The 18,598-nt window shown below is 40.6% G+C and overlaps 2 protein-coding genes across 2 annotated transcripts; one reads left to right on the forward strand and one right to left on the reverse strand.

Moving 5' to 3' along the window:
- Positions 1 to 713: 713 nt before the first annotated feature.
- Positions 714 to 12,715, reverse strand: atg9b (autophagy related 9B). Its single transcript, XM_075483204.1, has 14 exons — positions 11,981 to 12,715; positions 11,760 to 11,805; positions 11,140 to 11,202; positions 10,519 to 10,689; positions 8,299 to 8,440; positions 7,405 to 8,153; positions 6,826 to 6,979; positions 5,919 to 6,098; positions 5,532 to 5,777; positions 4,941 to 5,179; positions 4,748 to 4,841; positions 4,444 to 4,528; positions 3,714 to 3,891; positions 714 to 3,555 (listed from the first exon to the last, which is right to left on the reverse strand). The coding sequence occupies exons 1-13, from the start codon at positions 12,087 to 12,089 to the stop codon at positions 3,731 to 3,733; spliced, it is 2,439 nt and encodes an 812-aa protein (XP_075339319.1). The 5' UTR covers positions 12,090 to 12,715; the 3' UTR covers positions 714 to 3,555; positions 3,714 to 3,730.
- A 165-nt stretch (positions 12,716 to 12,880) lies between these two features.
- On the forward strand, positions 12,881 to 18,022 carry abcb8 (ATP-binding cassette, sub-family B (MDR/TAP), member 8). Its single transcript, XM_075483205.1, has 16 exons — positions 12,881 to 13,122; positions 13,771 to 14,095; positions 14,189 to 14,344; positions 14,724 to 14,818; positions 14,935 to 15,040; positions 15,135 to 15,296; positions 15,483 to 15,568; positions 15,657 to 15,754; positions 15,863 to 15,968; positions 16,080 to 16,113; positions 16,228 to 16,364; positions 16,481 to 16,575; positions 16,661 to 16,794; positions 16,933 to 17,080; positions 17,163 to 17,413; positions 17,637 to 18,022. The coding sequence occupies exons 1-16, from the start codon at positions 13,019 to 13,021 to the stop codon at positions 17,718 to 17,720; spliced, it is 2,121 nt and encodes a 706-aa protein (XP_075339320.1). The 5' UTR covers positions 12,881 to 13,018; the 3' UTR covers positions 17,721 to 18,022.
- Positions 18,023 to 18,598: the final 576 nt, after the last annotated feature.

Raw genomic sequence — 18,598 nt, forward strand, 5'->3', positions numbered from 1 at the left:
TTTACAGTACTGTACAGAGAAATATCATACAGAAAAGCAGTGGTAAAACAGGGCAATGAAACCATAAAACTAAAGTCACAGTGAAAACTCTAAAATCCAATCCAAAAAATGTCCTGCCTATTTACAAAAATTGAGTTTTACACAGTGCTGAAGCAGAGCTCACCTTTTATCGAGGACTGTAAGTAGATACAGAAAAATGAATGAACACTTGGGTTAAGATATGAAGCTGTAAATGGTTTGTGAGAGTCTTGAGCTCGTGCCCTGGGGGATCCTGTGTTTTGCTATATTGTTCATTTAATCATCTTTTTCTTGTACAGACTCTCTCAGATAATGTTTCTTTGTTTAGTTTTTTTGGTCACATCTGGATAAACATTCATATACTATGTTTTAAACTCTCATTATAGTACATGTGATGCTCTACTTCATACCTCAGTTGGTGGAGGTAATACCTTAAATTAGAATTTCAACAAATTTTAGAAATTATTGTCACCAAATTGACAAAAAAAAATATCATCCACTGGAGACAAAAATGATCAATAGCAAATCTGATGTAATCAATCTAATATCTATCGAGGTCTTTTACTCACAAGTTGGGACAATGGACAGGCTGAGAACAAAATGTATCGTGTTTAAAGTTGGGAAACTCTTCATCATTACCAACAGATAATTTTCCTAATTAACTGACTAGCCGCAGCAAATCAAAACACACAAAATAGATTATTATTATCTTTTATTTCAAATAAACATTACATAATCAACCACACATCAAATGATTAAATACACTCAAAATAAGTTTTTTTTTTTATTTGCCACTCTAGTCACTCACAGAAAACAACAAGTGTCATAAAGCTGTGCCGAAAACAGGTTCTTTTGGCATGTTTCTCGGCTGTCTCTTAATTTACAGAACAAAAACAAACAAAACTTTGTAAGAAAAAAAAACAAAGAAAACACATGTCCGAAAACATATTCACCAACTCAAGAGTGAAAACTTAGCACCTTGTTCCAGTCACTGTGATTCTACGACTGGTGTGTAGTTGATAAGAAACTATAGTATGATGAGAGGTGTGGCCACGATGACGCTGCCAATTACCAGGCAAACTCCCGCTTCTTTAAGTTACCGATGACACTGCGACCCCGGGCACCATGACGAGAAGCAGCGTGCCGCCAGATACAAAAGACTGACACGCGTTCTCTACAGCCGCTCGTGACCCATCTTACATCCACTGTCTCACACAACATACTTGATGCTATATACATAAAGACTCGATCAAACAAACAAAAAAAAAAAATACTGAACGTCGTACATCCCGTTAAATCCACTAAAGTGGATTTGATGGTTTACATGAGATGGCTTCTAAAAGAGCAAATACTAATCCTTAATACTAAGGCACTGCTTCTAATCGAATAACTAACATTAAACACCACACTGGGGCGTAAGTATGGAGACTGACAAAACTCTAAAGCTGACCTCCAGTGTCTCTACAACATAAAAATCTCACTGAATGTGAAAAGTACACCACAAATAAGACTGTGACAACAAAACCCATGTGAGCACGTGTGCGACAGAAAACATCCCATGCAGGATTCTGACTGGCCACAGTGTTTTCCCTGTGGTCTGGCATGGGCAATGACAATACATTACATGCTGATGCTTACATAACAAACATTGTGAAGAAAAAAGTCGGGATGTGGGCCGACAGTATGAGCTGTCCCTTCTAACTGATGCCAACCTTGTACACACACACACACACACACTTTTTAAAAAACAAAATTGTTTTACGTCAGTGCAAAAAAGTCTGAGTTCATGTTAGCATAGTTGCACCTTTCCAGACACATGCACACTCTCAGTGAAAGGTTGAATAGCTTTTAAACGTATGAGCCAGTAAAGATGCACATGGGCTACATGTGCAGAAGTGGATGGGATTTAAACTTTAAGCTGATCGCAATCTAGTGTTTGCAGGAGGCAACAGAAATAAGTGATGTTTCGCACACTGCAAGCCGACTGAGTCCCAGTCTTTAAGTGTGAGTCTCATTCAACATTAAGTCTTTTTTTTGGGTCCATTTTAAAATCAATCCGGTTAAAAGCTTCTTCACAATTAAATGATTTGGTCAAAACAGCCCCAACATGTTTTTTTTTTAATAAATATATTCTTTCTGTCAGTTAAATATGTTGGAAAAGACGAGTAATAAATATCCCTAAAGTTAATAAATGATGATGCCCGTGGAAAGGCTCTTTTCTTTTCCTTTTCCTCATGCTCCTGCTCTGAAAGAACTAGACAGCGCAGGTCTCTAAAATCAGCCCTTCTGATCAAGTTACATTTTACATAAGAATTTGTTTTTTTGTAAAAGCATTACCACCCTGGTTTGTTTAAAGATATTAAATCTGAAAAACAAAAAAAAACTCCACCACTCCAAGGCTCAACGTAACAGCTGGGCATGAAGTACAGACAGAGAACGAAATGGCTTCCGTTTAAAATCAAGATGCTGTTGAAAGAAGCCTCTGTGCGCTGCAGAAAATCCACACGTATAAACAGTTACACTGCTGAGGTATTGACTGGAGTAGGAGTTTCTGTGCACCACTGATGCGGTAATACTGGGAATTGGAATTGAAATTATTGGGTTTTTTTTTCATTTTATACAGCGTTAAGGCATAAAGCTGAATTTGTGTTCAGCTTAAATGGACTTAACAGGCATCTTCTGCAAGCATTAGGATTTTGATGGTAAAAGTACTCGATGCTCATTTCAGTTCTGTCGGTAAGGAAAAAGCGAATGTTTGATAGATCAGCTGCAGAAACGGTAATACTGAACGCAATCTGCATTTAGGAACACTACACACAATTAGCAGCATCAGAGCATGTGCATGCCAGGTCAGAAGAAGTCTTACATCACATTATCAAGACCCAAATAGGGCTTTGTCCACATACACATGGTGTTGTAGTAGTACGGCCACTGTACAGTCAGCTTTACATCATATCAATACTTGGTATCTTTTTGAAGGATTAGATCTGGTATTAAAAAAGTGACCTTTTATAAAGGACAAGTATGATGCAAAAAATGTATTTACAAAGATCAAACAGCACAGGCTGAATTATTGTTTTTTTTTTTTTTTTCAGATGATCAAATCTGTTCAGGCAGCACAGATACAATTTATAGTCTTTGTGGTGTAGCATAGATCAGGACACCATTCAGTGGAAAACTTACCGAACAACCTGGTGATGCACACAGAGGCACAGCAGAGCCTTCTGTACTTTGCAATAAAACTGCCCACAACCACCGTCACACAGTGATCCTATAAATACGCTATACTGCCTATCTATCATATATGCGGCTTTTACAACTTCATGACAAAATTGTGATAAAATGGACGGAAGACGTATGGTTTCCCTGATGCCATAGTCTGCCTAGGATGAGGTGTGAAGGTGCAAAGACAGTGGCTATTTATCAACGAGTCCTTCCAACAACGAATGCTGAGTGATGTTTTAACGGTCCGTGCTAAACTTTCCATGACGATCATCTAAGGCCACAATGTTCATTGAAGAAAGGAAAATGTAAACGCTATGAAAAGGGGGAAAAAAAAAAAAAAAAAAGAGGAGAGAATTATCATGGGAATGTACTTTACAGGACGAAAGGCCATTTTTAGGTTCAACGATGTCAGAGGACCACACAACGTGAACATGGGTCATTTTACAGAGATTAAATAGAAGAATATCTACCTTATGAGAAAGGCACTTCAGCATATATCCCCGGTGCCCTGTTTTGGAGTAGATCCACTGTTAACCTCCTGATCATCCACATCCTCCTCCTCCTCTTCATCCTCCTCCTTCCACCCACCAAGGAGGACAGGGGTGGGCATGGAAATGCTGGAACCGTGGCCACTTTGAGCCTGGAAACCTGTAAAAGGTAAAACAGTCTATCAGCGTTTGTGTGAGCTGAGGATGGCTGCGGTTCATGTTTACGGCTTCATACTTCTGTTGGCCTTTGATGCTACTTTACACCCTTTCAATGATATTGGGTGCTCATCCAAATACAGTATTTATGGCAATACAGAATTTGTCATCATAAGGGATAAGTCAGCAGTCTTGTCTGTCATCCTTCATGCCTTGTGTTGTAAACTAAACACAACGACTTCTACAGCAAACATTTGGCATCCCCAGGTGTCGTTCAACAGTATTTTTTATACTAAAAGCGCATTTCCCCACAGACCACCTCCTGTTATCTAGCAGATGAGTGAAAGCTCAACTGTAGACTATATTCATGAGTGAAATAAGCTGAAGCATGACAAACATCAAGGCAAAAAAAAAAGTGCTTTGACTATTTAATATTGTTAAAAACTTTGGGGATTTAAGTCACAACAGTATTTTATTTAATGTTGAATAGGATGATTTACTTCAGTGGTAATATAAAAAATATTTATTCTATCAAAAGAGGATCATTTCCCTTTACCAGTGTTTGTGTGCAGTTCCCTCATTGGCACTGGATTCTGCCAATGCCCCGAAGTCTTCTGTGGGTGGGAGCTCTGTTGGTGGAGCTGGAGAGACAAACAGTTATCAGCATACAGCAGCAGGAGCACTACAATGGTGGATGCTAAACAGCAGATATTAAAAAGTGTTGCGCTGAGTAATAAAATATCTTACTCATGAAATCCTTTCCAACAACATGCACAAGGGACCAAACTCGAAACTTTTAAGCTTACATCAGTTGCATTCATGAATATACAGCTTCCTAAAGATCATGAAAAGGCAATTACCTCGTGCATGTAGATGGCATGGAGACTCATCTCTGCTGAGGCAAACTCCGAGTGTAGCGCATTTCTCCTTATGTGAGAATCGCTGTTAGACATGCTGAAAAAGAAACGTATTCATGTATAAATTTCAACAGGAATTATTCTAGTAACACTGAATCAATACAGCAGTAAAAAAGAAGCCGTGTCTGAAAAATACCTGTCCATGACGGTGCGATCGCTGTGGTACATGGTGGTCTCAGGATGGACAGAGGAGGGCAGGAGGCCGTGTGAGCGGCCTCGGCTGGTAGGTGCGAGCTGGGAGGTGGATAAAGAGGCCAGGACGCTGGCTGCGGCAGAAGCAGCGGTGCTCGATGGGATGAAGCGATGGTCTCGGCCTTGCAGTCCAGATGCAGTTAGGATGGGGTGGGCCAGGACACTGGCTAAAAGATTTTCAGGCTGGAAACAACAACACACATTAGAGAGGAAGTAGACTTGCATTACAGCATTGTTGTGGACATTTTGTTTTTAATCTATTCTACTTTATTATCTTCTGGTTGTTTACAAATTACTAGCTCGGACGTAAAAACAAGTGTTAAAGTTCCCAGTAGTAAAGGATAAGTATTCCCAACAGCTACAGCAACTGTACATGAATATATGAAATATATTAATGTGTCTTTATATTAAGTACCTATCTCATTAAATCCCTCAATAATCACAGCTTATATAATTCTAATGATGTAACTGATATCTAACACAAATGTCCAGTTATTGGTGCTTGTGTGATTGTCATGGATCTCAGGGGTCTTACCCCAGTGCCAGACTGGTTCGACTGCAATGAAGTGCAGAGAGGAGCCTCTGAGAGCAGCAGCTGTGTGGAGGGGCCACCCTGTGCATCATGCTGCACCTTCTCCTTTAAGTGGCTGATAAACACTGAGCTCTCCTGAGGTGGCTGCCAGTGGGGGTTCTTTATGGTGAAATGCATGAGGGACAGCTCCGTCTTGCCATTCTCAGCCTGTTGGTATATAGACGCCTCTGACTGGCCCTCTGACAGCCACTGAAAACGTTTCCAAAGACGATAGAAAAATAATGAGCGGGACAATAAACACATCAAATTAGATGCCAGGTTTGTTACGATTTCAGAAAACTTCCGAACGGACTGTCTTGGATTCTGTCATACAAATGAAAGAGGACTCACTGTTGGGTTTCCATGGCGTCTGATGTCCATCTGTGCAAAAGAACAGATGTCTCCAACTCCTACCACTTCCACAGTAAAGTTCCTGAAGAAGTCAATGATTTCTAGAGACTTGTTTCTCAGGAGGAAGATGAGAATGAAGGGTGTGACAATGGGACTGAGCAACTCCTCCAGGATGAATACCTGAATTGGGCGCACAGATAAAATGACAAAATTACAGAAACATTCAATCGTGAGGAAAGAAATGAATGGCATTACATTATTTGAATTTCTAAAACAAATACCTGCAAAAGTCTAAATATGCAAACGAGTCTGCAGTTAAGAGAGAGCTTAATGAGCTGTTGCACCTGACTGACGGCCAGTAAAGAGGACCCCCAGCAAGAGAGCGGTCAGTGAAAACAATGGAAAGGAGTCGAAAACTTCTTTAAGAACACAATTCAACTTGGGAGTGTTTGTTCCCAGTCAACAGTGTCTAAAAATTTGGATCAAGTCTAAAGAACACGGGAGGGTTGTACAAGGAAAACATCCTGGGAAGCCAAGGAAGACGTTAAAGCATCAGAATGACAGATTTCCACAATGATTGCTGATATGGGGCGAATGTCAGGTCAGGGACCAGGAGAGATGGCAGCTTTTACCTCTAAACATACACAGATGTACTTTTTGGACACATTTCTCATTCCGTCAATTGAAAGGAGGTGTGATAATGCTGAGGCAATTTTTCAGGATGATAATGCATCTGAAACAAAGTTGTGTCATATCTATGTTTGGTTTATTTTTTCTACAAAATAAGAAAGTTGAATTGACTTGCTCAAAGTGTGGCAACTCCATCCTTTTTGTTCAGGAATTGTATTGGACTGGTTTAAATGCAACAAAATATGCTTTTAACCCACTGAATTTTTGCTCTACTCACTGCTTTGTACTGGAACAGCTGTGCCACCTCGTCGCGGGTCTCGCTCTTGTTAGCGTTGCCCCTCCAGTGGTCTGGCATGTAGTGAATGTGTGCCAGCACGCACTGCAACAGCTGCTCTGGACACCACACCATATGCTCATCTGGGATGAAAGACCTGGCACATGACGTGTTCAAAAAGTCAGAAATAATGTCACACATTACCAGTACATAGGAAATAAGCCAATTGACAGAGTTCATCCAAGAAAAAAGATTATGAGATGAGAGGGACAAGGATGCTCAAAATTTGTTCACATTCTTACGCAAGTGACATGCAGGACAGCTTCAGTTATAACTAATATGTTTGATGTTGAATATATGGAACTGAAGATTAAAATCTAATTGTACTCAAAATGTATGGGTAGGTGTGTCCAAACTTTTGACCAGTGCTGTATATACTCTATAGTGTGATAGTGTTCTGTATGAAGTATATCCTGATATAACCATCAACGTAGCTAATGACTAGAAGTACTGACTAGTTTTCAAGCCCACAAAAATCAAACTTGGAGAATTTGCAGAAAAAAAATGGCTGTGATGACTCACCTGGAGATAGTAATAACCACCCCCAGCACAGTGATAGCGGTAAGAATGTGCTGCACTGTTAGAACGTCCTCATCATAAACAGTCAGTGCAATAAGAACAGCCAACACTGAGCCCGAGAAGAAGGCAACGTTCTTCGCAAGCACAGACAGCAGCGGCGATGTAAACGAGTTCATGTATTTGGAAGTGGGCTTGTAGCCACGCGCCAATCGTCCGTCCAGCTCATGGTCCAGCTCATTGAAATGACGCAGGTATAAACGACCATGAAGGGACCAGCGGCGTGCGCCCAGACTTCCGGGTTCCCTGCGGATCACCTCGGTGTAGCTGAAGAAAGCGTAGAGTACCTGCCACACCAAAATGAAGGGACACAACAGCAGATTGGCCAAACCAATCAGCAGGATGACTCTACTGAGCTGCTGGGCGAGCTCCAGGCGGTTTCCACTGCGCTTGTACTTTGGGTGCAGGTTCCATTTATTCTGAAACAGAGAGCCAGGGCCCCAGAAAAGGATGAGCTCGAAGTTGTACTTGAGGACCTGGGATAAGAAGACCACATTGCCCAGCAGGGGGAGCTGCAGCTGCACTGGCAGCAGGGACTTATTTATCATGGCCACCATGTAGTTCTTAAAACGCAGGATGCGGTGATAGATGTCAAGTTCCGTCAGTTCTTTCTTGTGAATGCACATCTGCTGCTCTCTCTGCAGGTTGATGAGTCGGTCCTGGACTTCCTGCCATGTGAAGTTGCATAGTTCATCCTAGATGAAGAGGGTAGGGACACAAAGTAAACCTACTACTGCTGGAAAGAAATGCATGAAATATCTACACAAATCACTGAGACTTATCTTGGCATAAACAAGAAAGGGAAGGCATTAATCATTTTAGCTGTAGAACATAACTTACCATTCTGATCTTCAGTGCTTTGATGTAGAACTGCCTGATTTCCCAGTAGCTCAAAACATTGCAAAAAACTTTAACAAGACGATAGATCCAGAAGATGGCCGCCATGATGAGAAGGAATATTATCCAGCTGTTCTCTTGTATCCTGAATAGAAATACATGTCACATTAAAATGTGGCTGGCTGTACAGGTTTATTAAAGCTATGGGTTTTGTTATTTGGAAAAGTTTTCTACAGCTGTACTCGTCACGTCAGGACATCTAACGGAGAGGTTACAGAAACATTTTGGAAAAACATGAACAAATGGCAAACAACACGCCTATAAATAACTCATGGTCCCAACATGGTTGCATTAGTACTAGACACAGCTTTGCAGGGACACATTTGGGTCGTGTAGCTTTTTGCTGCCACTTTCCAGCAGTGTGAAAAATATGCGGAACAACCTGAAAAACAGTCTACTCTTGTTTTTGTTCGTGCAGGTCTTTCTGCTTCCTTCTGGACTGGAAATAGGCAGAAGTCACAATTGAACAAAGGTGGTGGTTTGTGGTGAAACTTACTTTTTTACTTTTATAAGTTCTTCCTCTCTCTGGGGAACTCTATGGTCATTGCATCTCCAGTTCAAGTAATCAGATTTGACTAATGCATCGCATGAACACAAAAAAGTTACATTCCCTTTGCTTTTGAAGAGCTGGCAGCCTCTATGTTGGATGAATTACCATTATTCCTTGACAGTGCGTTAGGTGTATCAGATGTGAATGTGTTATCATAATGCATCTTAATTTGAAAGCTGGGGTTCAGACTTCCTGTAAAATAACAAGCATCTACAGTGGGTATTCAGTTGCACACATACAAAAGTCCCCTTCCTCTCATGACATTGTAAGTTAGGAGTTTAACATGATAATCAGATGGGAAAATGTTTGATTGTTCATATCACAAGATGCTCTAATTGATGGAGCTCTGGTTTTAAGATCTGGGGTAAGGTGATCCGCTTACTTATTATACCCCTGTATGTCAACAAACATTTACTAATGTCAATGCTAATATTCGAGTTTAATATTAGGTCACTTTCAGAGAGAAAGAAACAAAATAAAAGATTGTTTTCAATGTGCATGTGCTTTAAAGCGGCTTCAAAAGTGAAATTCGAGACGGTGTATGAAGAGGACAGAGGCTCCAAACTGGGGGACAAGCTGTTCCATAATTAGAATTCCGTGCGGCCGGACGTCACTGACTTTGATATAAAACAACCTTTGAGCCTCAGTCAGAATGAAGATCAAATTGATGAGAAGCGTTTGAGCCAAGCTGGAGTAAACAAGTTGAGTCGCGACTCCACATTGTAAAAATGTGACGGCCCAAGGTTTGGGTGAAGTGGGTGGGCGAGTGAGTGATGGTGTGTTTCTTGTAGCAAGGTGTCATGTGGTAGTCAGCTCGTCAGAACTTTAGTGGGCCAGTAGCACCACAACACAGCTATCAGTTACTGTTCACTTAAGTTAGTCTGAGCAGCGTACACAAACATCTTCCTCCAAGAAACCAAGAGTTGCAGGAATGTTCCAGCTGGAAGCTGCCAATCTCAGGTTTACATAAACCATAAAACTGAGACAGGAACACACTTCATAGAAAGACCTCATTTGGGCTTGGAATCAAACACAGAATCAACAAGTCAATCCGATCAAACCGTAACCTGCTTTCTGCTACTATCACTGGCACTGAGACTTCTTCCCGTCATACACCAGAAATTGTCTTTTAAATAAATCAACTCTTTAAGATGTGTGTTGAATGTGCTTTTTTAAACAAAACTTGACAATTGCCTGCTTTACCACGGAGATAAAAAGAGACTTAAAAAGCTATCTTCTTACATTATAAGATATGGGTTATAATCAATTTTCATGGTAAATCAAGAAACTCACATGGTTCAACCAAACAGCCCACAGTTCAATTTTCCAACCATGTGAATGTGACTGTAACTTGCAGTCTGTAGCCATGTCAAATGCAAACCCAGAAGAAACTAAATGTTAAAGTATAACTGTAACTGCATTAGTTCATGCAACTGTATTAGGTCAGACAAGCCTGAAAGCCTGACTGTAATCCTAGACTCAGTGTGAGAACCAAGTATCTAATCAGACTGGCTGAAATGAGAGGACAGGCATGTGTTTTTCAATACATTTTTTACCCCATGAGAAGATAAAATAAAATGAAATTCCACATGAGTCGTCTGTGGCATTAATACCTCTGAGTGCACTGCTGGCTTGGTAGGATGGCATCAGGCAGTGTGACTTTATTCCTGTCCAATGGATTCTGGCCTTGCCCGGTGTGGTTGACCGCTCGATTGGCAAATAGGACATCGTACTCCACGCAGTTGACAAGAAATGTAGTAAATGTGACAACAAACAAAAACTGGCTGTAAGGATGAGATGAAAAAAGGAATAAGAATAAAAGGAAATTAGAAAATCCAAATAAACAATAACTACAGTGGTTTATTCTAAAATATGTATTAAGACTGTCTGTTAGGACAACTGTTTTATGATAACATTGGACCTATATTAATAAATGCACTGTCGCCATGTTCAGACATGTGACCAGAAACCAATGACAGAGGGGACCTGCTGGCACTGTAACAACTGTTAGAGAGAGAGAGAACTGTGTCCCATGGTATTTGTGCATAGCTGCTTCTGATATCATGTGTGTTTCTGCTAAAGCCTGAGGACAAGTTAACTGTCATTAAATGACAAACTACCAGTGTGATAAATGAGGCCCACATCTAACTGAAAACAAGCATCCTCTTTTTCAAAACAAGTGTATTACTATCTCATGATGAATCCTGCAGGTGTCTGGAGAACTTGATACTTACACAAGTTCGAAGAACTCTGACAGCATCATACAAGCAAAGCCATTCTTCTGATGAAAATGATAGATGTGAACCACATGGTTAAGGAAAATCTCAAGTGACATTGCAACATTAAACTTGACGTATCGCAGGTACAGTGATTTGGCAATCTTCAGAAGAACAGAAGATATCCCGCATATGTGATCTCTGTACCAATACTGTAGCATTATGTGTGCAGTTTGATCATAAAGATCGTGGATCAAATTCTAACCAGGAAAACCAAGTAAAATGTACGATCAAAGAAATACAAAAAAATACCTTCCTGAAAGAGATACAAATTAATCTTTGCGAGAAGCAAAAATGATCTGGAAAACAACCAGAAAAACTATTAATGCTGAGAGTAAATGACCGCAAACAGATGCTAAATTGAACAAAGTGGGACTTAAATTGCGGATAAAAATGAGTGATGGTGCAAATGATACTAGGCCACAAAAAAACAAAAGTCAAATGATAACCATAAAGGCACAAACAATAAAACAACCACAGAAAGATGCAAAACATTAACAAGATACATAACAGACACATCAACCACAACTTGTGTCTGCAGGCCAGTTTGGGGAAAGCAAGACATGATCTAAAAGGATATCCTTGTGAAGAAGTTATCCAAGTTCTTGATATGGTGCCATGAGTCTGTAACAAAAATTAAAACATTAGATATTTACAAGACTTACTATGACCCAGCTGAATCAAACACGTTCAGATAACCAAGGTGTTTATAGTGAGTACCAAACGGTTATAGTGCATATACCCAGTTAAATCAACGACCATTGTACCACTTAAGCTGTAATACAATAAATATGTTTACCTTTTAGGCTTTCAGGCACGTGCACCAGTAAATCTTCCTCTCCTGGTGGTGAATCTTCCTCGAAGTCTTCAATTCTCTGATACTCCTGATACGCTTCAAAGTTAGCCATTGTGCTTCACATTCTTAGGTCACCCCAAACTAATGAGCTACTTGTACTACACACAATATGAAACGAATGCAAACTTGCAACCTCAGCTACATTCTGGAGCTACTAAGTAGCTAAAGCACTGCATATAAGAGTAGCTACAGCTAACAGTAGCTTGCTAATTCGCTAGTTTGGCGGATAGCGCTTGTGTAACCCTACACTTCCATGATGACAAGTAAAATAACACGAAAGAGTTATTAATTCAGTAAACGGAGCTTCGATAAATTTACCAACGACTGCGAGACACAGCTATTAAACGCTTTTTTTTTTAATCAAAGCCGAATGTCTGGTAGCCGGCTAGCCTGTGGATGATTCAGCCACTAGTGTAGTCAGGGTGACACGGTTTGTTTTGTTCCCGACTTGCTCCGTCCATCTGCCGATCTTGATTTTCTCTCGTGCTCGCAGTCACCCGGGCTCATTAAACACACTCACGTGTGCTTAAAAGACGATTGGCTGCCCTTCAGTCCGTCTCTGTATCCGCTAGTGAATTTCCAAAAATAAAAACATCCATATGCGTGCCCACTGTTTTTGTCTTTCACAAACAAATGTCAACAAAACACCAATAACGTCACCTCCGTTTAGGTTTACGTAATTTCCGGGTGTCGATTGTAGTTTTATTGATATTTTCCACAAGAAAGGTAGTTTTTTTTTGTTTTACGTGTTTCTCTCCATAAACCGTAACACTAATCAACTAAAAAAAGCAAATTAAAGTAAAGCAGCACAGTTGGTTTTCAGAAACCAACCTTCAAATTAAAGCCGTCGTCCCCTCGAGACCCACCAATGCACTGTGGGTCAGTGTCAATATGGCAGCCTACAGTGTGCCGTTGGATTACTGTACAGTTTAGCGACTGTTTTAACCTAATGAGATATTAACGACTGAAAGAGGCATAAACATGTTTCAGTTGCTTTGCTGTAGAGCGAGTTTCGCCCATTCATCGCGGTCACTATCGTTTCCCTTGCGGTGCAACAAAACAGGAGACAAATGGAAGCTCTCACGGTAGGCTAATGTGACCGGTTGCTACTTTGGCTAATGACAGCAGATTTACACCAGTTGAATAAGCTACATGTTGGGTAATAACAATGGTCTCTTGACCTATTCTGTTTGTACAGACAGAGCATGTCGACATAGGTGGAACGTACGCGTGTGTTTGATTTTACAATTTTTATACTCGAGTTCATCTGTCTTTTCAACTGTAAAAGAGGGAGAGGAAAGTAAATGACATGAAACTAAATTAGCTGAAAAATATTAATTCTTACATTAGGAATAGTTGTGTTGTGCACGAAAGTGAGAGAATTACATGGTGCCACAATCATCCTTCCTTTTCATGATTCATGTCGGCAGTCCTCTCCTAAGATGGTGACAAACTGATAACCCTGACAGATATTAGCTCCCTCTGGATATAGCTGTATATTATATCAGCCTAAAGCAAAACTGTGTGTTTTAGAAAGAGGCTCACCTTTACATAGTTTGTACGCAAATAAAAAAAATGGCAGTCTCAGTAGGCCTAATAAGTTGTTACTTAGTGGCATAAAAATGGAATGATAATACTTGTAGATTTGTTGAAAGCATTGCTTTTGTGACATCAGTTTGCATAACTGGGTTGATCAAACCTCTAATTTTATCAATATTCTGGTTTATATCCAGGTGGTATACATCTCCGGGGCCTCGTGCCTACGGCTCTTCACAGCAGTCTGGCACTGCTGTCAGTCGCATCTGGAGCCTGGCTCAGAGAGTTGTTCGTCAGTCCTCTACCAGGACATCCAAGCCCTCGGCTTTGAAATTCATCCTTGGACCAGCAGTCCTTACTGTCTCAGCACGTCTGTTTTGCCACGTGGCCCACTGTGAGGCAGATGTGAATAACAACACTCTAGTGGAAGTTGTATCCAAAGACCCGGTGCCTGAGTTCAAATGGCATATACTATGGGAGTTTATCAAACCCCAACTATTTGAGCTCACCTGTGCGGTTGTGGTAAGCTTGAGGAAAACATTTGAAGGCAATGTCAGCGATGCACAACGTGGCGCTCAATGCGAATCGGTTACATTGGTCATTTCTGTTTTTCAGCTAGCTTTTGGTGCAGCTATCCTGAACATTCAAATCCCACTGATGCTTGGGGATCTTGTGAATGTTGTGGCACGCTACCTCAGAGAACACACAGGGACTTATGTCAGTGAGATCAGAGGACCTGCCCTCAAATTACTGGGAATGTATGGTATCCAAGTAAGTGCACAATAACTCTTTCAAGCATGTTTGTGAAGAGGCTGTAAAACTTCATGTCCCATAAGAAAAAATAATTCAACACAACTGTTGCTTACAACATATTACAGATCTAGCTTCATAATACCATCCAGTTTAAGGCTACAGTTCATGCATTGTTTATTGTATTCTAGCATACTTTAGCATTCCTGTACAGCGCATGTTTCCCCCTCAATTATTCCACAAATGACTTTGGGACCTTGTTACAGATCTCACCTGAAGGAGTATGTGCTGCTCCACTTACTGTTAGTCAGACAGAATATGCATGCAAAGAAAAAAATGTCACATCTGTGGAATGAAAAATTGTCTATTTCTCTAGTTGATAATCACTTCCTTTGTGCAGGGCCTGCTAACAAGTGGTTACATCATCCTGCTTTCAAGGGTGGGGGAGAGGGTGGCAGCAGACATGAGGAAGACCCTGTTTGCATCTTTACTGAGGTACATATATCCAATGTTGACTTAGAGGGCAGTCGTATGTATGAAATAAAACTGGTTCAGAGCTGCTGTTATATACCCCCATTCTACTGGTTTATGTTGCCATTCTTTTTCACCAGGCAAGATGTGGCTTTTTTTGATGCCAATAAAACTGGGCAGCTGGTAAATCGCTTGACTGCTGACATTCAGGAGTTCAAGTCATCCTTTAAATTGGTTATTTCTCAGGTATTAACACGAGCGTGACCCAAAAAGTCTGTTTTCAAAGTGTCTTGATTGTGTTTTCCAAAAAAAAAAACTTACTATGTCTGCGTATTCACAGGGTCTGCGGAGTATCACACAGACAGTGGGGTGTTTTGCGTCCCTCTATGTCATCTCCCCAAAGCTGACAGGCTTGACTGTGCTTGTCCTCCCATGTCTAGTGGGAGCAGGTGCTCTCGTTGGCTCAGTCCTGCGCAAACTATCTCGTTTGGCTCAAGAACAGGTGACACCCCTTGGTGTTTAATGAAGTGTGATTTTGTAAAAAAAGGTTTATGTTAATGCTTTCAGTGCGGAATATATTACTGGCACTCAAACACAGCCATTAAAACAATGCCATTGCTTTCCTTTCTACTTCGAAAATATGTATCTTTTTGTGTCTAATTGTGTTTTTTCTCTGTCAAAAACCAAGGTTGCAAAAGCGACAGCAGTGGCAGATGAGGCACTGGGTAATGTACGGACAGTGAAAGCTTTTGCAATGGAGGAACGAGAGCTCCAGTAAGTTTAAGCACTTCCAGAAATGGTTTAAAACTTACAGAGATGGTATATGTACAAAAGGTACAATATTTTTCATTGTTTTTCCCAGGTTATATGCATATGAAGTTGACAAATCATGTGAAATGAATGAAAATCTTGGTTCTGGGATTGCCATTTTCCAAGGACTGTCAAACGTGGCCCTGAACTGTGAGTGTTTCCATTGTGAATGCTGTTGGGACACAATACAAAGCAGACCGCTACTGTATCTGAGATCTTCTGTAATGCTAATGTTCTTGTATTTGGATGTTAACACAGGCATTGTCCTTGGAACTATTTTTGCTGGGGGGACTTTAATTTCAAGCAACGAAATGTCTCCTGGAGACCTCATGTCTTTCTTGGTTGCGTCTCAGACTGTTCAAAGGTATGACACACAACTTGCTCCACCGTGACTCATCTGCATTACCGTCCATGATTCAATACATTTATTCATAAGTTGCCGATTAAAGAACATTTACACTGTTTTCATGCCCAGGTCTTTGGCTAGTATCTCCATCCTTTTTGGACAGGTGAGTAAAGGATACAGCAAGTGCTATCTGGATTGTAGCATTAAACAAGGTGTGCATATCTGAAATATTATTTAATTAGAGATCAACCTGTCACCCTCTCAACATTTACTGCAGATGGTAAGAGGAATAAGCTCCGGGGCCCGGGTCTTTGAATACCTTTCTTTGCAGCCCACCATCCCCCTCTCTGGGGGAGGACGCATCCCATACCATTCTCTAATGGGAAGAGTGGACTTCAAGAACATTTCATTCAGGTTGAAATCATCCTATTTAAAATATTAATTAAATCCCAAGACTTTTCCAGACCTTCAGTGAACAAAAACATATCAGGGGACATTAAATATCAACTTCTTTTTTGTCTATTGTATAGTTATCCAACCAGACCTGGGCAGGAGGTTTTGAAGAAGTTCACCTTAACGCTGCCACCTTGTAAAACCATTGCCATTGTTGGAGAATCCGGAGGAGGTAATTTGTTGGTGATGATTCTAATACTGATTTTGTCACATACAGACAATCTGAAAATGAGCTCACCGACTGTTGAACCCTGCAGGAAAATCCACAGTGGCGTCGTTGCTGGAGCGCTTCTATGACCCGACCGGCGGGGTAATCATGTTGGATGGGCTCGACATTCGAACGCTCGATCTGTCCTGGCTCAGGGGGAATGTCATTGGTTTCATCAATCAGGTAAAGACCATTAGTCGTTGATGCATAAGGTTTAAAAAATATGAGCACGAATCCTTTGTCAGTTTAATAAACGCGTATTTGTTCTTGTTAACTTCGGTTCCATTCCTTACTGCCTTTATTTTCCACCCCTCTTTTTAGGAGCCAGTTTTGTTTGGATCATCCATCATGGAGAACATCCGCTTTGGGAAGCCTGACGCTACAGACGCTCAGGTCATGGATGCAGCGAAACAAGCCAATGCCGACCGCTTCATTACAAGTTTCCCAGATGGCTATAACACCACGGTTGGTATGTGCTCTCATTCAAGCTTCTGCTGCTGTTTAGCAATCGTGTTGGACGCAAATTCTAAGCTTTAGATTTCTATACCCAGGTGAGCGTGGTGTGACATTATCGGGTGGCCAGAAGCAGCGCATTGCTATCGCTCGTGCTTTGATCAAGAATCCCAACATCCTGGTGCTGGATGAAGCTACGAGTGCTCTGGATGCAGAATCAGAGCGAGTGGTCCAGGAGGCTCTGGACAGGGCCACAAGGGGTCGCACTGTGCTCATCATCGCCCATAGACTGAGCACCATACAAGGAGCTGACCTCATCTGTGTCATGAGCAACGGCCGTATTGTGGAGGTGAGGAGGTTGAGTATTCAGTGAAATGGAGGCACTCTTATCTCCAGTTAAGTGTCTTGGATCATTTATTTGAACAGCCTGCAAGTTCAAAGATGCACTTATAGAAATGATTTCATTTATTGAAGAGTAATTCATATGGGTATATCAGTCATTTCCATCAAATTGCAATGACTGCGTGATATCATTTTTCTTTTTATCTAACAGTTTCTTCCTTTCTTCACAGGCCGGGACGCACTTGGAACTGCTGAGTAAAGGAGGGCTTTATTCTGATTTGATCCGCAGGCAAAGAGCAGAGGGGCAGAAATGAAACGAGCAGCAAACTTGTGTCAAGTGGATCGACAATAAATGATAATGAGAGATGAAATATGTCAAATGTGCTGCAAATTTACCAGCTCTTTGTTTAGTCATATAGAAAATGTACACATTTGTATACAAGGTGTGTGTGTGTATAAATGGACCAACTGGATCAGTCTGTGATAATTACAAACTACACTACTGTACAGTCTTTTAACTGAAATGGAAATTTAATATCACAGTTTTACTCTATCCTGTATAGAAAGATAAATTATGATTTGTTAGAAAAAGTAATTAAAAACAGTTTTGATGAGAGTATATATATTTTTTTTCCTTTTTATAAATGACAACACACTGAATTCTTTTTTTTTTTTCTTGTTTGTTTTATTGTATCGATGTAACACCCTAACAGGAATTACTGCTTACTGAACATTATCTTCATTAAGATGTTCAAAGCTGCTTTAAACTGCCATCTCCTGTGGTTTAAAAGCTTTTCTATATGCAGATACACTCTTTTGACTCTACATAAAGCGTAATAGACGAAAAGCGTTTTGATTACAGAACAGCCCAATTTAATTAGCTTTTTTTTTTTTTATGCGTACTTTGCGTGCCTGTGCAATCTGTGTGTTGATACAAGTATTGCAGGTTGGTATGTATTCACAATCGATTTAAGTTAACTGGATTATGGGCTTATTTCCTGAGTGGAACAAATGGAGGGCTAAGTTTAATTTCAATTTAAAATGACATTTGCACAGTTAAACAGATTGATTACATCTTGTGGGAAATATACTTAACAAATCAACATGTAGCCCGGATGGCTTCCGAGAATCCACTTGTAGATTGAGATTTGATTGGAGGCAATTATCTTATGTGAGGGAAATGCACCTACAG

The sequence above is a fragment of the Odontesthes bonariensis genome, chromosome 14 (assembly GCF_027942865.1).
Source record: "Odontesthes bonariensis isolate fOdoBon6 chromosome 14, fOdoBon6.hap1, whole genome shotgun sequence".
Lineage (NCBI taxonomy): Eukaryota > Metazoa > Chordata > Actinopteri > Atheriniformes > Atherinopsidae > Odontesthes > Odontesthes bonariensis.